The 22,352-nt window shown below is 56.0% G+C and overlaps 9 protein-coding genes across 9 annotated transcripts; 4 read left to right on the top strand and 5 right to left on the bottom strand.

The window, feature by feature from the left end:
* Positions 1-64: 64 nt before the first annotated feature.
* BKA78DRAFT_312988 (uncharacterized protein) lies at positions 65-3,767 on the top strand. Its single transcript, XM_066888341.1, has 2 exons — positions 65-762; positions 817-3,767. Exons 1-2 carry the CDS (start codon positions 95-97, stop codon positions 3,500-3,502), a joined length of 3,354 nt encoding a protein of 1,117 aa, XP_066746007.1. The 5' UTR covers positions 65-94; the 3' UTR covers positions 3,503-3,767.
* Positions 3,768-3,796: 29 nt separating this feature from the next.
* On the top strand, positions 3,797-5,266 carry BKA78DRAFT_295141 (uncharacterized protein; the record flags this gene model as incomplete). Its single annotated transcript, XM_066886445.1, has 1 exon — positions 3,797-5,266. The coding sequence occupies one exon, from the start codon at positions 3,797-3,799 to the stop codon at positions 5,264-5,266; it is 1,470 nt and encodes a 489-aa protein (XP_066746006.1).
* Positions 5,267-5,494: 228 nt separating this feature from the next.
* BKA78DRAFT_250224 (laccase) lies at positions 5,495-7,295 on the bottom strand (the record flags this gene model as incomplete). Its single annotated transcript, XM_066884547.1, has 4 exons — positions 5,495-5,652; positions 5,704-5,877; positions 5,926-7,132; positions 7,182-7,295. The coding sequence occupies 4 exons, from the start codon at positions 7,293-7,295 to the stop codon at positions 5,495-5,497; spliced, it is 1,653 nt and encodes a 550-aa protein (XP_066746005.1).
* Positions 7,296-8,950: 1,655 nt separating this feature from the next.
* Positions 8,951-9,674, top strand: BKA78DRAFT_295139 (uncharacterized protein; the record flags this gene model as incomplete). The annotated part of the gene is given in 3 exon segments (XM_066886444.1): positions 8,951-9,001; positions 9,021-9,150; positions 9,172-9,674. The coding sequence occupies 3 exon segments, from the start codon at positions 8,951-8,953 to the stop codon at positions 9,672-9,674; spliced, it is 684 nt and encodes a 227-aa protein (XP_066746004.1).
* A 917-nt stretch (positions 9,675-10,591) lies between these two features.
* BKA78DRAFT_295138 (UDP-N-acetyl-D-mannosamine 6-dehydrogenase) lies at positions 10,592-11,972 on the top strand (the record flags this gene model as incomplete). Its single annotated transcript, XM_066886443.1, has 2 exons — positions 10,592-11,269; positions 11,331-11,972. The coding sequence occupies 2 exons, from the start codon at positions 10,592-10,594 to the stop codon at positions 11,970-11,972; spliced, it is 1,320 nt and encodes a 439-aa protein (XP_066746003.1).
* A 195-nt stretch (positions 11,973-12,167) lies between these two features.
* On the bottom strand, positions 12,168-14,933 carry BKA78DRAFT_352391 (chitin synthase-domain-containing protein; the record flags this gene model as incomplete). The annotated part of the gene is made up of 5 exons (XM_066891343.1): positions 12,168-12,331; positions 12,427-12,970; positions 13,020-13,251; positions 13,283-13,565; positions 13,619-14,933. 5 exons carry the CDS (start codon positions 14,931-14,933, stop codon positions 12,168-12,170), a joined length of 2,538 nt encoding a protein of 845 aa, XP_066746002.1.
* A 516-nt stretch (positions 14,934-15,449) lies between these two features.
* BKA78DRAFT_343279 (glycoside hydrolase superfamily) lies at positions 15,450-16,797 on the bottom strand (the record flags this gene model as incomplete). The annotated part of the gene is made up of 3 exons (XM_066890418.1): positions 15,450-15,977; positions 16,004-16,216; positions 16,272-16,797. 3 exons carry the CDS (start codon positions 16,795-16,797, stop codon positions 15,718-15,720), a joined length of 999 nt encoding a protein of 332 aa, XP_066746001.1. The 3' UTR covers positions 15,450-15,717.
* Positions 16,798-18,522: 1,725 nt separating this feature from the next.
* BKA78DRAFT_249177 (Pex12 amino terminal region-domain-containing protein) lies at positions 18,523-20,153 on the bottom strand (the record flags this gene model as incomplete). Its single annotated transcript, XM_066884452.1, has 2 exons — positions 18,523-19,791; positions 19,851-20,153. 2 exons carry the CDS (start codon positions 20,151-20,153, stop codon positions 18,523-18,525), a joined length of 1,572 nt encoding a protein of 523 aa, XP_066746000.1.
* A 198-nt stretch (positions 20,154-20,351) lies between these two features.
* On the bottom strand, positions 20,352-22,285 carry BKA78DRAFT_281846 (6-phosphogluconate dehydrogenase). The gene is made up of 3 exons (XM_066885640.1): positions 22,126-22,285; positions 21,388-22,074; positions 20,352-21,341 (listed from the first exon to the last, which is right to left on the bottom strand). Exons 1-3 carry the CDS (start codon positions 22,150-22,152, stop codon positions 20,529-20,531), a joined length of 1,527 nt encoding a protein of 508 aa, XP_066745999.1. The 5' UTR covers positions 22,153-22,285; the 3' UTR covers positions 20,352-20,528.
* Positions 22,286-22,352: the final 67 nt, after the last annotated feature.

The following is a 22,352-nucleotide window of genomic DNA, read 5'->3' as shown; positions in this document are numbered from 1 at the left end:
TGGCGCGTCCGTCTCCAGCCGCCGCGGCGCAAGTCCGTCGACCATTTTTTGTCAACACCTTGCGCTGCGGCAGCACAACCACCTACCTATCGCCATGCCCTCGGTCGCGATCAAGGCTGCTCGAAATTCTCCCCTCCCGCGCCATCATCAGTTGTCTTCCCTCTGCTGGTCCTGCGCGATCGGCCGCAACGCTCGCCTTTCCAGCACATCTTCGTCCAAGTCGACATCCACCTCCGCGAACCGACCGCCACCGAAACGCAAAACACCAAGTCAACTGCAGACGTCAATTAATGACTACCATGCCGGCCAAAAGACTCAGCTCTCGGGCTTGATCAATGCCCACAGAAACCGCGCGGCTCAACACCAGCTCGGCTCCGACGCGCGCCCCGTCTTCACAAATGCTTCCGGTGCGCGTAGCTTCCACACCTCGACTGCGGTCCACCAGCAAGCGGCCGGAGTCAATTATAGTGGCTCTGAAGCAAACCCTGACTTCGGTTCCACTCGAGAATTCCTTATAAAATGGCAGAAAGAACATGGTATTCCAAACAGAGACATTTTGGACGAGCTGGGCCTCGAAGCATATCCAGGCGCACCGACAGGTCCGGGCAATCTCGTCAAATCAGGACTTCCAGTAGAAGATGAGGTCAACAACGAGAACCCTGAAGAGCAAGAAGAGTCTCAAGACATGGCTGCCCTCTCGGAGGGCATTGAGCATGTTTTTGGAACATTACACTTTACTCCGGGCGACTTGGTGGAAATCTTGTGAGTATCCCTTGGTTGGACTTTTGGCTGCAAGTTTACTGACCAATACATCAGAATCGGAGAGCGTGATCCCATTTTGGGCATTGTCATGCGTGTACATATCAACCAAGCCTCTCTGGTGCAGGTTTTCACTGAAGACGCCAAATGGGCCGACGTAAATCAAGTCAACATCCAATTCTCCGTCCCAAACTTTGTCAAAAAGTCCAAAATCGAACCTCTACTCAAATATCTGCCCGACAAAGTGCTCGACATAAAGGAGATTGACTTTCAGTTCAACGTCCCGGTCAATATTCCCAAGGAGGAGTCTTCTCCCATTCTCGAGAAACTTAGACGATTTTCCGCGAGGGCACATGATATTTACCGATCCAATGCAGCCAGATTGGAAAATGCGCATGCGTTGCTCTCTCATCCCACTGATTTGAGGTTCGGGTCGCTTACAAAAATCACCCAGACCTTGCTCAAGAGAAAGCATGTAAACCCCGAACACCTCTACGCGGTCCGCAAAGGCATCAACCACCACCAAATGTCCTTTCTCACTGACTCCAGGAGCCATCGTCTAACTGGAATGTATCAAATCGTTTCACAACAGTTCAGAGACTCGGTCTTTTCCGCTCGCCAATGGATCCGTGAGTGGCAGGAGTATCAATCGGAGAAGAGCACTGGCAATTTCAATGAAAAAGAACTAGCGCAAAAGCTTCCGGGAGCCGTCTTCGTCCAGAAGTTCATCGAAAAGTCCAGCAGACTTATTTCCGAGAGTCGCAAATCCCGCGATCCCCACCTGGAGACTTTTGGTGGCACACCTGGACCGAGCAAGATCAAGCACCAAATCACTGAGACGACGAAGGCCTTTAAGCATGTCGAAGGCGAACACTTTACCAAACAAGATGGCGTCCTTATCCGCTATTTGGAATCCTACGCGTTGTCGGATACACTGACCGGATCCCCGCAAATGCATTCCTTGCCTCCGGTGCTTGTTGGGGCTACGGGAATGTACAAAGGCAAGACCATCGACTACATGACTGCTTTCTCTTTCCTCGTGGAAATTGGAGTCGTTCCGCCTTTCGAAAATCGGTCCAAATACGACCCACACCTTTTGGTACCCACGGCTCAGTACTCGAAGCCATTAGACGCGATGTACCAGTGGCTGGCAAAGCCGCACGCCAAGAACAGGATTGGAGAGGACGCCATGTCCGATTTGCGCAGAGATTGGGGAGACATGACAGTCTTTTGCGTAGACTCGCCAACTGCAGAGGAAATCGACGACGGCGTGTCTGTGGAGAGTATCCCAGGAAGTGATGACCACTGGGTCCATATCCATGTGGCCAACCCGACCTCATTCTTGCAGAGCGACTCGGTCATGGCAAAAATGGCCGCTCACATGACCGAGTCCATTTACTTTCCTGAAAAAACGTTTGCGATGCTTCCAAAATGGGCCGTGCAGGGCAGCTTCAGTCTTGATTCCAAGAGACCCTGTCTTACTATCAGCTCAAGGGTCGGAAAAGACGCTGTTGTCAAGGACATCAAGATTCAAAACGGCTTCATTCGCAACGTCGTCCCAATGACTCCTGAGACGCTTTCTTCGCTCCTCAGCCCGGATGCAAAGTCGACCCAAATCTTCGACGTCGTTGTTGGCGGCAAAGTGCCGCCAATTGCCACAAGAAAGATGATGTCAATCAATGATCTGAGCGCCCGGCATGTAAGTGAGCTCAAAAAGCTTCACGAGATTGCCGTCAGTCTGCTGCAAAACCGCCAAAAAGCTGGAGGTGTCTCGTACAATCAGACACCCCCGGAATGCTCTGTCTTCAATTCCCATGACAGACCTGGGCTGCCTTGGATTCTCCCTTCTCGAGATCGTGCCCGCTTCTTCGAGGGCGATCCTCTCATCAAAATGACCGTCACCCCTTCCGAGTCCATGTATGACCCCGGATCCGACGCTGGCTTCCTCATCCAAGAATTGATGCTTCTCGCTGGAGAAAGCGCGGCCAAATGGTGCTCAGCACGAAATGTCCCCATCATCTATCGAGGCACGCGGGTCAACCCGAACAATCTCACCCGTGATGTGCTCGAGCAAAGGTTTGGCGATTTGAGGGATGACCCCAGACCCAACGCAAACATGGTGTGGGCTAGCACATTTATGAAATCGGCGGGATACTCGGTTGTCGAAACTTCCATGATTCCCCACAAAATTCTGGGTCTATCTGGATACACCAAGGCCACATCGCCACTCCGCCGCTACGGTGATATGATGGTGCACTGGCAAATCGAGGCTGCGCTGCGACACGAAGCCAACGGGACAGATCTCACTGCTCCGTCCGAGGAAAAGAGGAAATTTGCGTTTGACGAGGCCTACGTCGCGAGCGTTCTTACGCGCATGAGCCCCCGTGAGCGTCTTATCACAAAGACAAAGCGCCTGGCCAACTCTCTGTGGGTGGCTCATACGTTCCAGCGAGGCCTGCACGGCGAGTGGGATGTCCCTCGCGTCGTCCGAGGCATGGTGTACAACATGGGGCACCCGAAGTCCAGCTATGTTTCAATTGTGTGGCCCGACTATTCGCTCGAACTCCAAATGGACTTGCCGGCCTTGAATGGCATTGAAGAAGAAGTCCGACTTGGTGACGTATGGGAGGTGGAAATACGTGATGTGAACATGTTTTCGAGGCGAATCGAAACAAGGCCGCTTCGGCTGATAGACAGACTGGCGATACCAGAAGACTTCCCCGGCATAATTACCAGGAAGTGATTGGATTTGTAACTTTGAGGCGGACAAAAAGGTGGCGTTTGCATTGGTTCTATACGAGCGATAGATTTTCCACTCTTATACCGAGATAGCGACTCAAAAGTCTCACCTTTTCTGAGAAACGAGCCCGTTTTAGCACGAAGGATTGTTTGTTTGGTGGCATGGAGTGCATTTGGCATGCGCGGCGCGAGCCGTAGCCGAGTACGGCAGACGGAAGAGCCGCACCGCGCCATAGAACCACGGCCGACCCTGGACCTCCAACTCATTGGAACTTTTTGACCTCCTGGCCATGTCTCAATGCCAGTCCATGATTTTGCCCTCCGTCTGGGCCGCAGCCTTTTACCTGTCGCTCTCTTAGCCACTCTTTACTTGTACCTGTATCCGCTTCTACATGGCTGCGCTTTTCCCACTCCTCCACACCACCAACCGGCCACTCTGCGACTCTTGGCCTTAGGGGACCCCCAAATCGAAGGCGACACGTCGTTACCGGATTCCAGCGACGCGCGATTCTCCAGCATTCGCGATTTTCGAAGCCATGCCGGCGATCTCGGTTTCCTTGTTGCGGCACGCAAGACCGCCGCCGGAGTCGTGACCGACGACATTCCTCGCCTGTTCAGCGGCTACCGCAAGCGCCTCGACCTCTTTGGCAACGACTACTACCTCGCCCACATCTATCGCACTCTTTACTGGTGGACACAGCCGTCGCACGTGGCTGTTTTGGGCGACTTGCTGGGAAGCCAGTGGATAAAAGACGACGAGTTCGAGTGGCGGAGCTGGCGCTTTTGGAATCGCGTCTTCCGACATGGACACCGCGTGGAGGATGCCATAACCAGCCAGCCTCTGACGGAAGAGCTTGGGGCAGACTCACAATGGTCGCGCAGGGTCATCAACGTCGCTGGCAATCACGATGTGGGTTACGCCGGAGACATTGACCAAGGCCGCATTGCGCGATTCGAGCGCAACTTTGGGCCGGTCAACTGGCAGCACGTTTTCCGCCTGCCAAATGCGACTCCCAAAGACGAGAGCGTGGACACGCCAGAGCTGCGGCTCGTCGTCCTCAACAGCATGAACCTGGACGCGCCCGCCAAAGACGAAGTTCTGCAAAAGGAGACGTACGATTTTATCAACGATGTCATATCACGCTCTTTGCCCGTCGAATCACGCACGCACTTTACGCTTCTTCTCACGCACATTCCCCTGCACAAACGCGACGGCGTCTGCGTGGATGGCCCATTCTTCTCCTACTTTGACAACGGCGGAGGCGTCAAGGAGCAGAACCACCTTTCCCAGGACGCGTCGAAAGCCATTCTCGAGGGCATGTTTGGCCTCAGTGGCAACGAGTTTGCGCCCGCCAGGGGCCTCGGTCGGAACGGCCTCATTGTAACCGGACACGATCACGCAGGCTGCGACGTCTACCACCACCACCTCCGCGGCGACCAGTGGGATGCTGTGCGGTGGGAGTCGGTTGGCAATCGTACCGCGGATGCCGACTTACCTGGCATCCGAGAGGTCACTCTGCGAAGCATGATGGGCGAATACGGAGGCTACGCGGGTCTCATCAGCATCTGGTTCGACCAAGCCCGTGGCGAGTGGCAGTACGGAGTTGAAATGTGCAGCTTGGGCGTGCAGCACATTTGGTGGGGAGTGCATGTGTTGGATCTTGTCATCGTTGCCCTGTTCGTTTGTGGGGTGGCCTTGAGGAAGTTGGCAAAGATGAGGAGCACCCACGTCGAGCAGTCGCCGGCCAAGGAGTCCAAGAAAGATTGATTAATTGCATCAAGTTGCGCACCAAAACCCTTCGGTCTACCTAAGCAAATGATCACCGTCCAAGGAAGTGAAGAGTATTGTAAAGTGGTATTAATGCTAATAAGTATAGTCCACCGCGCCATATACCGTATGCATCTCGACATGTATTCAACACAGCGTAAAGGTATCTTTGCAACAATCCAAACTCGGAAACCCAAACAGACCTCTTCCTGTCTTCTCTCATTCTCTTTACAATCCCGAGTCTTCCTGGCGGTACACGGGGTCCCTGTAATAATCCCGCCACTGGCGGCAGGTCCGTTCAAAATCACCTCTGTCCCCGAGCGTCCGGAGCACTTGGTCCCTCTGCTCGAGGAACTGCAAACTGAAGCCTTGTCCGACATGCCAAGCTAGAAGACAGGTCAGGTCCAATCTCTAACATCATCAGGAGGTCTACTTACCGATGTGGCAGTGCATCAACCAGGCGCCGGGGTTGTCAGCGGGGAATGCCATGATCATGTACCCCTGGCCTGGCAACATGGCCGTATCTCGACGGATCGGATTGTCGAACTGCAGGCTGTTCAAAGAGCGGTCCCACTGGCCTGAGCCCGTACCCAAGAGGTAGAAATCATGGCCTTGAACAAAGTTAGCGGCGGCAGCTTTAATTTCCAAGGAAGACTTACCATGCAAATGGATCGGATGCGGCACCGTAATGTTCAACTCTGGCGCCTCTTGGATTACAAAATAATACCACTTGTCCCTCTGCGGGAGCTCAATGAGGTTGATTTCGCGGGGAAAGTTGAAGTCGCCGTCAATCACGTACTGCATCGTCGGACGGCTCCAATCGATGCGCATGGCGGTTCCGTCCAGATACCAGTGGAATAGCTGGCCATCGTTGGTCGCCACAATGCCAACGTCGAGCTCGAGCTGGCGAACCGACTCCAACAGCCCGTCGCGCGGCACCTGGTTGCTGACGCGTGGCACCAGATTCGGCATGTCTTGACACCCTTCAGGAATGTCGTTGGCGCGCTGCGTATCCGGTTCACCTCTACCACCGCCCCCGTAGTCCAAAATGGCCCGGACGTTTGGCCCGTTGCGGTTGCGGGTGCACGTCCTGTCGGGCTCGGAGCGGATCCAGAAGAGGTCGCCGTCCTGGTTGGCTTCGAAGATGACGTCGTAGCGCTGGCCGACGCCGAGCGAGATGTACGACGTGTCGAAGGGCGTGATGGGGATGAAGTCGGCCGAGATGACCGTCATGATGTGGTTATCGATCGAAAAGTGGTAAAAGTCGTTGACCCCCGAGTTGATGACGCGCAGCAGGTAGCGCTGCCCCCGCTCCACCGTGATGCGGTTGTATGCCCCGCCTGGCCCGTCTGGATTCACCATGGTTCCGTTGATGAGCCCATTATCTGCCTCTGGCGGCCCGCTGCCCAGGTCGCTGTGCAGTGCGCGCCAGTTGAGCGTACCGACGGGCGTGTGGTACCAGTCGGTCAACATGTACGGTCCCAAATCCGTGTCGTACTCTTCATTGGCCGGGCCGCGGATGACTATGGCGCCCACGACCCCGTCACCGTATTGCGCCGTATAGTGGCTGTGGTACCAACTCGTGCCAAACTGCGTGCACTTGAACCGGTACGTCTTGGACTCTCCAGGCGCCAATGGACATTCGGTGAGCCCGTTGACTCCATCCTGGCCGTTTGTGTCGAGCTGGCGGAGCCCGTGGAAGTGGATGCTCGTTCCGTTGTCTCGCATCGAGTTCCTGACGTTGACCACCATGGTGTCGCCCCAGTCTGCTTGGAGCACTGGGCCCGGGTACTGTCCATTGACGGCCAGAACCAAACGCTCGAATCCGTCCGGCGCCAGCGTGATGTTGGTGATTTCCAAATCGTACTCGAGAAAAGTCAGCGCGCTGAAACACCGATTTCTTCCTTGGACTTACCGTGACTACATTGGACGACTGGGGAAACTCTTGGTCAAAGTCGGTCAGAATGTTGAAGTTGTCTCGCCAGCACTCCCGCGCGTGCCTGGAGAAGAGACAGCCTAGTGAGGGCATTGGCAGATCTAGCTTGAGCTTGAATGTCCGTTTGAGATTTCCGAGGGACCTGGACACCAGTCCCCCTAATGATGGCGAGGAGAGACCATTCGTGATGGCATCTGAACGAGGGATCAACGAGGCCGCGAGTGTGTAGGAGCACAATGCCAAAAGGCAAACGCTCAGACGAAAAAGAAACATGTTCGGATACGCAAGCGGAGGAATCGACAGACAGCCTCACAGTACGCAGTATCGACAAGCGAGAGACTGAATTGGAGCAGCCCCGTCGACGGCAACAGCGTTTTAAAGAAAACTCGACCGGTCGTCCAATTTCCCATTATACGAAAAGTCTTCCAGGTCATTGATGCTTGTACATTTGGCCGCATGGCAGGGCCACAACCGGTCGAAAAGAGTCTTTCCGGGATCAATGCACCAGTGGGGCATCAAACGGCAGGCTGGTCCACCAGCAACAAGCCTGTATACAACCACCGACATGACAGGACAGTGTAGCGGCAAGAAGGGTGCTCAGTTCCCGAGGCGCACAGCACGAGATTCGGGCCGCCCTTCCAGGATGCAGCAGCAGCAGGGCTGAAGACGTGTGAAACAGAGCCGCCAGGCGATCGTGTTTACCCAAACGGGCAACTTTTGTCACTATTTACAGCAGCGCTGCGGACAAGAGCCGAGCTGGGGTCCTCCATGTCGCGCATCAGAACCCTGTGCACATCTGCTCGACAAGCTTTGCTTGGCTCCAGCTGAGGTGCGGCCGTCATCCAGCTGTACACTTGTGCCTGGGCGCTGAGCTGACGAAACGGCGATTTTGTTCTAGCGCTCTAACCTCTTAGTGCGTCAGAAACGTATTCGCAAGCACGATTTTTTTCAACGAAAAGAAGACGACACAAAGTCGTTGAAGAGCAGAAAAAAACAGACGTCGTAGCCAAGCTTTGTAAGGCTTCCAACGTCGGCTCTCCACCCGGGAAACTTATCAACTCTATTGTGGGTTGACCACCGCCAACTGCAAACTACCTTTCTCGTCCCGCGCGGTGGGACGCCGCCTTGGGCCCAGCCAAGACCAAGGCCTGTTTGAGCCCGAAGCTGAGACCTGGTTCTTGGGCTCATGCAACACCATTGTCCTGCGGAAACCCGGCTACACTCCTAGTGCTAGTGGGGCGAAGCTGCCAATTTACCCTTTTGTGGTTCGATAAAATGAAGAGGGTCTGTTGTGAACTGTCGATTATGCAAGTCGATCAAAATATTAGAGGGTACCTCTGGCGCAAAGCAGCAAGCGACGACTGTCCTCTTCTTACACGGCCACTCGCGATTCGGTTACTGGTCAAAAGAGTATCGACATAGTCTGGCTTGGCGAGGGCCGGGATGCCCCAGGTGCAAACAACAACACCAGCCTCCTACACCCGATCCCGCAGCTGCAGCGAACATTCAACCTTGTGGAGCCTCCAGCCGCAGCGGCTGTGCTGCGAAGCCTACTCCTACGTTCGTTGGTGGGCGACCTGATCGACATTCTTCCGCACTTCAAATTCCGCCACATGCGGGACTGAGACTGAGCCCGTGTCTCGTCACTGACATGTTCAACGACAAGTCCAATCATTCTTTGCATTCGCCATTCCCGCGCTCGCCTTAGCTACAGTTGGATGATGCTAAAATGGCCCAATCTCGCCACCATGGGGCCCCCCAAACTCGCCCATCACTCATGTTTCCTCCCAAACTACGAGGTAGCTCCGCTAAATATAGAGCGTGGAGCTTCCCGTTGGTGGTATCCGGCTCCTTCCCCAGCCAGACGAGGAGACGGACGTCTTGACGGTCGTCGAGTTGAAGCTGCTCGACACTTTGGCGCTCGACGTGGTGTTCTTGTGCGTCGAGGGTGTGTGGGTGACGGTTGTAGTCAGCGTGACGTTGGACACCACGGGTGGCGCCGTCACAGCAGCAGCAGCGCAGCAGGCAGGGGCCGTCGTGACAACTGTCGAGCACGCAGACGTTGAGCTGGATTTTTTGGAGCTGGAGCTCGACTTTTTGGTCGAGCTGCTGCTCTTCTTGCTGGACGACTTGGATGTCGAGGTCACGACGCGCACCGACATGTCCAAAATGTCGAGGACAAGGCTTAGCGCAACCGTCTCTGTTACAGTGGCGACTGGTGCCGCGACGGTCGAATTCTTCAGGCGCGTCGAACTGAGGCTGCTGCTGCTTCTGCTGCTGCTCGATGATGCCAGCGCACTCCCGCGGCCCGTGGCAGCCGTGCTGCTAGTCGATGTCGCGGTAGTCTGGGCGCCGGCGAAAAAGGCGCCCGTCGCCAAAACGAGAAAAGAAACAAGTCTCATGATGCGATGCGCGGGAAAAGTCGATGTTCTAGGTCCCAGCCCCCTTGGTAAAACAACGCAAAGGGCTTGAAATCTGCACAATGTCTGCAGGGCCTCGTCGCGCTCATAAACACCTCCAGCCGACCTGGCGCGCAACCCGTGGAGCTGCGAACGGACAGAGACAATGGCCGTCGCTTTCGCTCTCCTCGTCGCTTTGCCTGATGGTCGACTTCAATCGGTACCTGTCAGCCGGTACGGGCCGCCACTCTATTGGGTCGCGAGCTGGCCAAAACTTGCCTCAGGATTTTATTCCTTTGCATTGGGCTCCAGCGCTGACGTACGTTGTTCGCATAGTGGGAACAAGTCCCAAATGTACAGCAGCAGCTCTTTGTGCTGGGCCCCCTGAGCAGGAATAGCCGACCCCAAGCACGTTTGAAAACCTGGGTCAAACGGATTTTTTTTCTCCTCAGCTTTTTTAACCTTTTCCCCGGATTGACGTGCTTACGCTCAGAGATAAGCTCTTATTGTCCAGTCTTTTTGTTTTGGGATTTTCTCCTGTCCGGACCCTCTGACATCACGTTGCGGCTCCAAAGAGGCTCACGACACCACCACTGCGGCCGGGATCTTCGACTGCTCCTCGACAACGCCGCCAGGATATTGAAAGTGTCTTTGATGCCATCTCCAGATCGACCCGCCTCAAATTGCCAGTATTGAAGGTGGCAGGACACCATCTCGACTTCTTTTGTTCCGCCCGTTTCGATCTCTTGGCTCCGCTCCCAGATTCTATCATGAAAGCACACTGCCAAGGTCTAGACTCGGCAACGTTTTCACCAGACTGGCAGGAGTAGAGACCCTCTGCGGCGTACCAAACGGCTATATAGATCACGCCGATCTTGTATGTCGGAGCCGTCAGGGTGTCCCGTTCAGTCTGTCATTGTAGAGTGTTGGATTCATCTCGCCGTCTCGTTTAGGATCTTCTCTCTGCCACCCCCAAAGGTCTAAAAAATCATGCCTTATACGCATCGTCGCAAAAGCTCGATTGAGATCGTGCCGGCTCTGCGCCGCGTCACTCCGCGCGGCGAGTCGATCGACCTCGAGAAAATCGAGCCCTGCGTCTGCGTCGTCGGCGTGGGATTCGTGGGCGAGTCGCTGCTCCGCGAATTCGGCCATGTCTTCAAGTCGATCGGCTTCGACATTTCGCAAAAGCGCGTCGACGAGTTGAAGCCAGCGTTCAAAGGCCTGCCCAACGTCACGCTCACAGCCGACCAGGAGCAGCTGGGCCGCGCGACGCACTTTCTCATCTCGGTGCCCACGCTGCTCAAGGAGGACCGCACCGTCAACTTGTCGCACCTCATCTCGGCCGTCGGCATGGTTCTCAACTATGCGCGCCCCGGCGCCGCCATTGTCCTCGAGTCGTCCGTCTGCGTCGGCACTACCCGCCAGCTCTTCGACGCCTACAAGGACACCTACCACTGCGGCATGTCGCCTGAGCGCGTCGATCCGGGCCGCGTCGTGCCCACCGCAAAGGCCATCCCGAAGCTCGTCTCCGGCCTCACGCCCAAGGCCCTGAGCCTCATCCAAGCCGTCTACGGTCAAGTCTTTGACCAGGTCGTGCCCGTCTCGTCGCCCGAGACGGCCGAGATGACCAAGCTGTTTGAGAATTGCTACCGCATGATCAACATTGCCGTAAGTTTTCGAAGAACAGCCCCTCCCCTTTTAGGAGCAAAAGCTAACTCACAACAAACAGTACGTCAACGAAATGGCCGACGCCGCCCGCAGCCACGGCGTCGATCCCGACGAGATGATCCGCGCCGCGAGCAGCAAGCCGTACGGCTACACGCCCTTCACGCCGGGCCTGGGCGTCGGCGGCCACTGCATCCCCGTGAACCCCTTCTACCTCTTCGCCAACAACAAGAACCTGCCCGTGCTGGAGAAGGCCACGGCGCAAATGTGGGCGCGTCCCGGCTCCAAGGCGCGCCGCTTCCACCGGCGCACCAGCAGCAACAGCGCCAGCAACATCAACAGCAATAGCACTTCCTCCGCCTCGGCCTCCACCTCCGCCAACCACCACCACCGCCACGCGGCGGCGCCCCCGCGCATCCTCGTCGTCGGCCTGGGCTTCAAGCCCGGCCAGTCGGTGCTGTCGTGCTCGCCGGGCGTGGCGTTTGCGGAGCGGCTGCGCAAGCTGGGCTGCTCGCGCCTGGCGTTCTACGACCCGCTCGTCCAGAGCGACGCCGTGGCGTGGATGGAGAAGCTCGCCGATGAGGCGTGGAGTCCGCGCTATCTGGAGGAGAATTTTGATGCTGTTGCCGTTTGTATGAGGCAGGAGGGCGTCGATTTTGGCGTGCTGGATAAGTTGCAGAGGGTCACGGTGCAGGAGTTTAAGTAGGCGGGGAGGAGTGGTATTGCTGATGTTGGACTCTGTTTGCTTGTTCATAGTTTTGGGGGCGCGGGTGCTTTTTTTGGGAGAAAGTCTCGTTCCACACTTCTCATTTCTACTTGGCTGGAACGCACGGTCTGCGGTTTTCATTTCACTCATGTTTTGCACGAGTTGTGGATAGTTTCAATTCAGTAGTTCTTTCAATTACATCACTTCTGTTGTATGTATGTCTTCATCTTCCTCCGATGGTTGCAAGCCCGCGAGCCCCTCTTCTGCTTTCTTCTCTGCTTCTGCCTTGTCCGCCTCTTGCTCTGCCATCGACGTCGCGGCGGGCGCCGACGAGGCTGTCACACCCGACATGCCCCACACTAGAGTTCTTTGAGTCAGCTTCATTGTTCGGCTTCGGTTTGCGGTAGATAGAGGAAGGCGTCTTTGTCTCGTGCTCTGCGGAAAACAGACTTACCCTGACTTCCCAAGTTCTTAGCCACCTTTGTGAAGACGGTGATGGAGATGAAGGGGCTGATCATCTTGTTGATGCAGAAGCCAATCAGGAGCTTGTGCGCGCGCTTGCGCAGCTCGTGCTCCAGGAAGAAGACCGAGAACATGAACCACATGGTGGGCAGCTGGCTGACGACGATGAGCGGCAGCAGCTCCATGAACGTCACGCCCTCGGTCAGCCCCTTGAGGAACAGCGCCGTGTTGAAGATGCGGTAGTAGACCATGGACAGCCGGATCACCTCGACCGACGCCGCGATTCGCGTAATGACTATCATCTGGCGGCTTGTCAGTCGGTCATTTGTCGTGTCTGCCAGAGAGGACCTTGCCTTTTCGCCCATCCAGTAGAAGTAGTTGTTGAAGTAGGCGTTGGAGCCCCACCGCCGCCGTTGCGACAGGTAGTGCTGCAGAGACTGCGGGGCGACCGTCTCACTCACGGCGCCAGGGACGAAGAGCGTGTGGAGCTTCTTGTCTTGCGACAGCATGGAATAGGTCAGTCGCCGGTCGGTGCCCTGCGACGTCAGCTACATTCAGAGGAGCCTGCAAGACCAAGAGACTCACGAGATACTGGACCTGATGGTGGATAACCGGGTATATCGTGATGGGCTCGGCGTACTTTCTGATCGCGCCCGCCATTTCCTCGCGGACTGCTATCATGGTAATGCAGCCCGGCAGACACGTCACCTTGCCGATGAAGCCCTCGGCTCGTCTGCGAACATACTGCCCAAACGTGTACTTTTCGATCGTCAGACCCGGCGGCAAGCGAGAGAAGACGCGCGGAGAGACCACTTGCCTGAAATTGTTGGTACAAGTTCCAAAAGGACCACTCGAAGCCTGGCTCGAGCTCGACCAAGACGAGTCCGCAGGCTGCAATGGCATTCTTGTCCCTTGCGAGGGCATTTGCGAGGCTTGCCACCGCCCCTTTGTAGATGGTCGAGTCGGCGTCTGTGCAAAACACCATGTCGAAGTTTGTAAAGTTCTGCCCCTCGGTCAGCTTCGGCAGAATGTCTGCCCATAGCTCATTTCTCAGCAGCGTCGTGTAAAGCGGGACGTTGTGTCGAGGCACATTGAAAAGATCGTGGCAGAGAATAAGCGAGTCCTTTTTGCCTGTATTGGCTGTCAGTATGAATTCCTCGACACCGTGGACTGCACTGTCTCACCGCTGTTCTTCAGCTTTTCAATCACAATGACGGGGACGTCTTGCATGAAGCCGGCTATAATCTTCAGCACGCCACGCTTGTGCTTGAGCGAGACGTACGGCCGCTGAAACTCGCGCACAAACCGGGTCATGTGGCTGCGGACATCACGAGGCTTGCCGTCGAGCAAAACCACCATGACTTGGCGGTGCGGCTCCACGTCGTTGTCGCGAAGTGAATAAATGGTCTTGACAATCTGCTCCTCGCTCTCCGAGTACGCCGGGATGATAGTGAGGATCCACTGCTGCGGAACGGGAGCAAGCGGTTTGAAAATGCGATAAATCCTCCTCGCGAGAAGGCCGCCGGCGGAGAGGAGAACAGAGAGAAAGTCCTTGCTTTTGATGAACAGAATGAAGCAGAAGACGACGAGCCCCTCGTTTGCGAAAAGAGCTACCATGGCCATGCCAATATTGAGGCAGACAATAGTGCTGAAAAAGAAGATGCGCTGGTTGCGCAAGTCTTTGGGCCCGAGTATGCGCGCTGGGTCCTCTGGGTCTGGGATTTCGGGATATCCGCAGCCTTCGACCGTGTCCTCTGGTCTGACTGGCTCCTTTTCCGTCTTTTCATTCTCAACGTCTTCTTGAGCCGTGGCGTACCCTCCTTGACTTTCATTACCGCTGAGGGCGCTCCGAAATGTGGTTGTGCGCGAGAGTTTTTCCTCCTCGGTACAAGTAGCAAAGGAGATTGTCGACGACGACGGTCTGGTGGACGGTGCCGTGGAGTACGATTCGAAGCTCTGCCGGTTTGGTTGGCCACTCTCCGTCAGCGTCTCCGTCTCAAAGTAAGTCGTAGACGCGATTGATGGGGTTGGCGTCGATTGAGTATCTCTGAGGCTTTTGTGCAAGAATGTCGGCACTGGGCACACGGTTGTCGTGGTTGTATGATCAAGGCCACGGTCTTCTGTATACCTGTCGGGATCCGGAGGAGATTCAATGGTAGCCCAGCTCGATGCCGCGCTCCTGATTGTATGAATTGGATACCCGGTTGGAACATTGTCGTCGAGAACCGTGAGGGTGGATGAGAGGGTCGAGGCCAGGCTAGTTGTTGATATCCCAGGTGACGCTTGACCAAGCTCTGGCTCGATGGTGATCCAGCTCGATCCCGAGCTTCTGGGCGCAATGGTCCCATCACAATCGAGCCTGCCATTCGCTGCAAGATCTTGGTCCGGTGGTTGCGCGACATTATCAAGGACGCAGGTGCTGTGAGAAGCCTGCGATGCAGTGTCGGGTTCTGGGGTAGAATTTGAGTTGATGTCATCAACACCAGCCAAATTACTCATTAATGCACCCCAATCATCGCAAGGACGCCGCTGAAGAGAGACTTTACAGTCCTAAGATGCATATGAGCAAGAGAGGCAGGAGTACCCCTCACACCCCAAGCCGCAAAGGCAGCATGGTGTGGAGAATTCTCCGTTTCCGGGAAAACAGCAAAGAGAATTCATCGTCCGGGATTATCAGCAGGGGCACGCGGGGAACAACGAATTGAACGAGCAGGTCCAAGCATTGGCGGGCAAAAATGTGGGGACAGAGCCTTTCTGTGTTGCTCGCAAAGCCCCGCAAAAAGCGACGGCTTGGCCATTCCAATGGCAGGATCAACCTCATGTTGTACATGCTGAAAAGGGAGATGCCGATGACAAAGGGAGTTGATGGGCTGAGTTTGGCGAGCGTTGTTCACTTGTTGTTGTGCTTGCCCTCGCTTATGCCGAAACAAGTTAGCGTCCTGCTTTTACTTTGACCTCAGTCCTCGACACACTTCTACATCCCCGCAACACATCGTCCATCTCCCTTTTCAACTAGTTGTTTTTGTGCCAATGGAAAGCCTCGAATTAATTTTGTAAAGCGGCAAACTCCATATGTACGTGCTACCAACTGGAACAGAAAAGAAGGCGCTAGACCGAAAACACAACACAAAGACGGCTCATTGTCCAACCTCGATCAACGACGCAAGCAATGCATCGACGATCCGCTACAAACGAGAATAATTTCTCTCGCCTGTCTCAAGGATAGCGGCATGCAAATGAGGCCAGACAATGCGACCAGCAATAGCCGCGCGCTTCACACCCCTCATCCCTCCACCAAGACATTCTTGGTGTACGCCAGAAAATCCAGTCCATTTTGCGCCTTGACAGCCAAGCCTCTGGGGCCATCCCACAGCATAACGCCTCCAAACTTGGCCTCGTTCCAGCGCAGCAAGTCTGGTTGCCTCGCTATCCTGATGGCATCGCCAAAATCTTCCGGTGACACGTATCCCAAGTTTCCATTGTCGAAGCTCAACCCCCGAGGACCACCCTCGGCCACGGCGACAGCGGCGATGGCACGAGGTCCTCGTACCAGGTCCTGAGTGATTTACGAAAGCCCGGCGTGCCGAGCGAGCACGACGCCTTGTTGTAGAAGCGGATGATGACGAGATCCACGAGCGCGAGCGCGGATCCTGAGATGGGTCTGTTCGTCGTATCGCAAGAAGGAGCCGCCGAGATCCACATGGGCTTAGTTCCGGAGTCAATGTTGGTACGCAGAGCCGACACAAACGTGTCGTAGTTGTTGGATGAGCCGACTTCGTGATCTGTTTTGCACCCAGTCAGCGCATTAGCTCAACGCCGCTGTCGAGAAGCCATTACCAATGTCGAAGCCGTCGACGACGACGTCGCGGCCCAGGGGACGCAGATACGGCGTTCCTGTGCCCTCGCCAAACAGATTCCACATCGACTTTGCCGCATCTTCGGCCGCCCGTGCTCCCTCGGCGCCGGCATCAAACGAGGTGTTCGACGTCGAGCCGCCAATACTGAGAAACACCTTCTTGCCCAGCCCCTGACACTTCTTCACCTGCCGCCCCAGCTCCGGACACACAGCCAGACCGGGTGCCACAGTCGCGTTGGCCGCCCGTGTATCGGGGCAAACCCACGGCCCAAAGTCGACCGTGGGATAGCCCGCCGTGTCAGTGAAGCTGCGGACGAAGCCGAGGATGACGACGTCGACGGCGGCATTGCCGCACAGGTCGACCAGGCTCGCGTTGCGCCCCGACGACTGCGAAAAGTACACCAGCAGGTTCTGCGTGCCGTTGGCGTCGAAGGCCGCCGCGGTTGGTGTTGCGAGGTTCCCCAAAATGGCCGCTGCCCCATGCAGGAGGATGTAGGGCAGGAACATGGTGTCGGATGATACTGTCACCATTCGGCTGCGCTGGCGGCTGCGCGCCCCTATTCTCATTCATGCCGGGCGCGGTGACGTTGGTCGCGGGCTTTGTCCTGCGTGGGAGAGAGTATTGGCGGACGGTCAACTCCACGCAAACGTCACTGTATTGATCAGTTGACGGCTCCCCTTTCACCGTGGACAAACCCCGCATCTGCAGATCAGCGATCAATCTTGCCTTGCCGTGCGAGGCGCATCTGCATTCGATTCTTTGTGGACGTCATCGAGCACCGCCGCGGTATATGAGCATTGTCGCGGCGAGCACAGCGAGTCGTCTGGCATCTCATTCATTGATTCACCCGGCAGGGTCGACATCCGCACATCACCACCACAAAAGACATCCATGGCGCGGCAAAAGACGAACCCAGGCCAGCTGCGGCGGAGCGACCGTCTGGCAAAGCAGGCTCCACCGCCGCCGCCGCAGCAGCAGAAGCGACGCAACTCGCTCGAGCTCCTGCGCGACGCGATTGCGCCGTCGATAGCCAAGACGGCGCGCGCCGCGGCCGCGAAGACGAAGCAGCTGCTGGCAATGGCGGCCAAGGTTGCCAAAGCAAGCGTGGGCGAGGGCCCGGCGGTGGTGCATTTGCATCCGGAGCGGGCGCGTAGGGGCTCGACGTACTCGGAGGTGGATGCATTGTATCAGAATGGGTCGTGCTAGTCTATGCGTCGAGTGAGTCTTACATTTGGTTATGCAGATGTTGCCGTGTGTGTGTACCTTGGATTGTGCTGACGAAATGGTGCAGTGTGTGGCTACGAGCCATTGTGACGCCTTCGATTGATGGAGAGCTTCAGGGTGTGCGAGGGCGGGTTTGAGCACGACATACTGCGCGCAAGGCGCAGCGGATGAAGGTCATGACTAGAGAGACTTGACTTGTATGAACGCAAAAAGCGAGAGGAAAGACAACAGATGGGGTTGATTGCGAGGATCAATGGGCTGCTTCGAGGCGGCCTAATCCAGGGGCGAAATCGTAATGGTAGACTGGAGACTCTGAAATGACCACGATAGCGAACGCCTGCCCAACCTCCCTTTTTTGCTGATATTTCTTCTGTTCACTTCAGACGAAGGCCGTAGGAGGTTGTCGAGAATTAAGGCGTTGATTTATGCGATGTATTCCACTCTTCCACGGTAGTGCCTTTTCCCTCGTTCAAGTTTCTTCTCCTACACCATCATCAAACGACCTTTAATCAAAGATTCGTCCATGTTCCTCACTGATTCTCGGCAATGGATGGTTGGGCTTGGGAGACCCGGGCGTTTGAGCTCGTCGAGGGACGGCTACCAGGAGTATTGGAGCACAGCTGTCTTGCCTCGGAGTTACCATTTCTTTCGCAGTCCACGTTACCACAATACTTCTACGCGAAACCACCGCGTGCATCAATCCGGGACTTGAAGACGCGCAATGAATGGAGTTCGCCATTATTGACCGACTAGGCCTATCGCACATTAGAAGCTGTTTCGAGCCTTTTTGTTCCGTTATCCTTGAGGAAGCAGGTCATGTCAATCTTGCAGCCATTTCTTCGAGCTTGAGCAGAGGGGAGAAAGTAGACGCACATCGGATCAGAGAGGTAGCCTTTCCGCAGACGAAACAACATAGATAATCAAGGGGGTATCCCAAACTGAACGCCAAAGCAAAGGGCGCGCTGCGACAGAAAAGTAGACGAACAGTCGGCCTCACCAGGCACGGTTCAATCATCGTATCCCAACTCATCCTCCTCCTCGTCCAGCTCCTCGCTTTGCTCGTCCTCAGAACTATCTCCGGCAGCGCCAGAGACGTAGCGACTCGCCCTTGTCCACTCCTCGCTCTCGCCCAGGCCAACCCGTCGACTGTCTTCCATGAAACTGCTCCTCGAATCGCCATCCACGGAGTCGAGCGTTTCAATCGTCGCGCTGACATCAATCTCGCGCTCGTCTTCCACAGGCGCCGGATCGACTTGCAGCAGACTCGCCTTTTCGTCGACGTCAAGGTCGGCGTCAGCGGCAAAGCCGACGCTCTTCCCGCCGCTGCCTGACGAGGAGGTTGGTCGTGGGTGGTCGACGAGAACGTCGCCGTCCCATGGCCGACACGACTTGATGAGCTCGCCGCACCGCAGACACGTCCAGCCTTCGCCCTCCTCAGCCTCGATCTTTTGCGCCAGGCACACGAAGCAGTAGATGCAGCCGCACGGGATGGCTTGGTACGGGTTTGTGATGTCGGTAGCTGTGGATCCCACAACGCCGCCCGACGCCGCCGACTGCGCCATCATTTGTGACTCGGAAGCGGTGCCGCCGGTGGGGTTTTGGTCATTGTAGCAAATAGCACAGGTGCGCTCAGGGAGGAAGCCGAGCTCGCCCGCTTTGCCCGTCTCGGAGTCTTCGTCGCCGCTGGTAGAGGAGCGCGAGAAGAAGGCCTTGAGCTTGCGCCAGGAACGCGCGAGTATACGACGCCAGCGCGAGATGCCGACGAGTGGAAGGAGGAAGAGCAGGAATTCGGTAAAGGCGTGCCACACAAGCTGACGGTTGAGGTACTCGAATGAAACTTCGCGGGAGATGGAGGAGGATGCGGGGGTGAGGCGAAGGCCAAGCACACGGTCGATCAATGTTCGATAGCGGCCGTTGGTCAGGAAGACGAGGAATGAGATGAAGCCAGCAAAGGAGTGTGTCGTGCTGAGGATGTCTGTCAAACGCTCTGCCAGGCGCACGCGAGCAGACGGCAGCTCGTAGTCGGATGTCCGCGCGGACAGCCATTCTTCCCACTTTGTCCACGCATACCTCCCTCCCACGGTCAACAGACCATATGCGCTCTTTTGCCATCTTGTTGGAGGCGGACGTGCCGGGTCGTCGGAACGGGTATCGGTGTAGCGAAGACCTTGCAGAGCGGCGCCGTACGAAGCGTTGTGGTCCCAGATGCTGAGCTTGAACAGAATTGCGCGAAGGGCGAGGAGGATCTCGGGCGAATAGTCGCTAGCAAGATGATTCTGCGAACTAATTAGTCACCAGACTTTGCCACAGCTTCCGGATTCGACGCGGTACGTACACCAAAGTACTTGAGCCCCTCACCAACTTGGCCTTTGAGAAGCTCCAAGAGTTCCTCGTCCAAGAGCTCCGCATCGACCTGGCCCACGCGGAACGCCGGGCGAGTGCCTTCTCTTCCTCTGATACCCTCCCATAGAGACAGTCCTGCAGAGCCAAATCGGTTGAGGGGATAAGGAAGTCGCGAGATGCTGGCCGTGTTGAGGGCTTCGCGTTGGGCTTGGATTCGGGCGCGGTATTCGGCTTCGCGCTGCTGTCGCCGAGCGTGCAGGCGGGCTTGCGCCGCAGCAAAGTCGGCGGAGGACATGTCAAGGCGGGTTTCGCTGGACCATTGACGGATTGGCCTATGGGTCTGGGGGCATTCTTGAAGGTTTGGGCGCGGGCGGGAAAAGAGGTGTGGAGTGCTGGTCGCGCGATAAGACGAGTGACGTTGGCCGCGGGTTTCGTTTTGCGCGTCGCGCGGAGCCGAGGCTTCCTGTCGTGCCACATGAACGGCGACAAAACTGCTGAACAAAACTTTTCTCTGCTCTACATTATCTACGTCTGAGATGCGCCCAAACATCCAAGCCTATAGCACGCCAATCCAATTCGCTGCATTAAATATCGTGTGTCCAAAAACATCACCATCTCGTCTCGGCCGCTCGAATTCCGAATAAAACAGTATTGAGATCCAAGCGCTGGTCTACTCCTTGGAACTCCTCGCCGGCTTCCACTCGTAGTGATACTTGCCTTCAGTCGGCAAGTCGGTTCCCTTTTCTCCCTTGCGATCATACATGTGGGCTCCAAAGTAATCCAATTGAGCCTCGTAGAAGCTGGTCGGCAAGTGTGTACCGGTCTGGTACTTGACGTATTCCAAGCTCGCGCTGATGGCTGGAATCACAAAGTCATTCTCTACTCCTTTGGCTACGACCGTGCGTAACGCCTTCAGCTTCGAGCTGAGTTGGGACATGACGGAGCTTTGGTAGAGAAGATTGATCGAGTCGAGCTTGCGGTAGTCGTTGAAGATGGGCTGCAGGAGTTCGGCAATGTAGTCGGCTTGGATGATGCATCCTCCGCGCCAGATTTGGAGCACCGCTGGGTAGTCAATGTTCCAATGGTTTGTCCGGTCTGCGCGCTCAATGACGTTGAGGCCTTGCATGTAGCTGACGAGACAGCTCACGAACACGGATTGACGCAACGCCTCGAGAAAATCCTTCTTCTCTTGACCACCAAGCTTCAGGGGCTGGGGCTGGATCTCGCCACCAAACGTCTTTTGGGCCCGAATGCGCTGTCCACGGTCTGCCGATGCCAGACGGAAGTAGTGGGCTGCTGTAAGCGTCGGAGCTGGGATGTGGTGGAACACGGCTTGCTCATTGCTCCAGACGCCAGTACCTTCCTCGCCGGTAATATCCTGGACCACCTTGTCTTCTACCGTGTCGAGGATGTGTTCATTGTTGCGAGTCTTGTCGACTGCCCGGCAAATGTCGGCACCGATCCATATCAAGAACGTTCCGCGCTGCGCTGGTTAGCTTGCACCTTCAGCAAGCAAAAGTGAGTCTTACCAGTTCCCCTTCTTTGTTCCATGCCTCAAAAACATCACCAATCTCCTCGTCGCTCATCCCAAGTCCTTTTTGCATAATGGCAAAAGCCTCGCTTATGGCGCTCATCATGCCATGCTCAATGCCGTTGTGGATCATCTTGACGTAGTGCCCTGCACCACCAGTTCCGGCCTTGGCCACACACGGATTTCCATTCTTGTCCTTCGCCGCCACCTTCCTTAGCAGCGGCATCAAAAGATCCAAACTCTCATCGTCGGCTCCAGGACACATGCTTGGTCCCGCCCGCGCGGCCTGGTATCCGCCGCTTACACCCATACCAATGTAGCGCACACCACGGACAACGCACTTGCCCTGTCGCCTTTGTGTGTTCTTCCAGTGCTCGTTCCCTGCATCAATGATGATGTCGCCCTTTTCCAGGTACGGCAGGAGGTCTCCGAGGACGGTGTCGCCTACGTTGCCGTGGGGCAGGGAGAAGACGAAGACTTTGGGGCTGTCTAGCGAGGCACAGAGATCCTTGTAGTCGGTGTACTTCTTGACGGCGCCTTGTGGTATTGCGGGAGCCTTTTTTGCGGTTTCGACAACGCGATCCATGGTTTCTTCCGAGGGGTCTTTGAGCGAAACCTCGATGCCATTCTCAGCAAACAGGAGGGCCATTCCGCCGCCCATGTTGCCGCAGCCGATCATGGCGAGCTATTCGACAGTCAGATTGCATTCATCGTGAATCCAGCTGAGCATCCCTACCTTCTTTATCTCCAAAGGTTGTACCATGGTGGCGAGAGATTGGATCGACGAATTCTCAAAGAAGGCTAGGAAGGACTGAGAGGAGAATGCAGATTAGGAAGAGTTGAAGAATTGGCATGTACAACGCAAGAAGGAGCGGGGTAGCAAGATTTATTTGCCATGATGCCCAAGTGACGACGCTGGACTGACGTAACCGGCTAGGTAGGGCTGATGGTCGGGCAAGCTCA

This window comes from Phyllosticta capitalensis, assembly GCF_038381095.1.
Source record: "Phyllosticta capitalensis strain CBS 128856 chromosome Unknown BKA78scaffold_4, whole genome shotgun sequence".
NCBI lineage: Eukaryota > Fungi > Ascomycota > Dothideomycetes > Botryosphaeriales > Phyllostictaceae > Phyllosticta > Phyllosticta capitalensis.
This window is presented reverse-complemented; position numbering and strand designations above follow the sequence as displayed.

Bases quoted from the DNA above. Each gene is read 5' to 3' on its own strand.
- BKA78DRAFT_281846 (XM_066885640.1), bottom strand. From the start codon at position 22,152: ATGGTACAACCTTTGGAGATAAAGAAG. The intron at 22,075-22,125 runs GTAGGGATGCTC...ACTGTCGAATAG, and splicing joins AACCTTTGGAGATAAAGAAG to CTCGCCATGATCGGCTGCGG. The intron at 21,342-21,387 runs GTAAGACTCACT...TAACCAGCGCAG, and splicing joins GGAACAAAGAAGGGGAACTG to CGCGGAACGTTCTTGATATG.
- BKA78DRAFT_312988 (XM_066888341.1), top strand. From the start codon at position 95: ATGCCCTCGGTCGCGATCAAGGCTGCTCGAAATTCTCCCCTCCCGCGC. The intron at 763-816 runs GTGAGTATCCCT...CCAATACATCAG, and splicing joins GGCGACTTGGTGGAAATCTT to AATCGGAGAGCGTGATCCCA.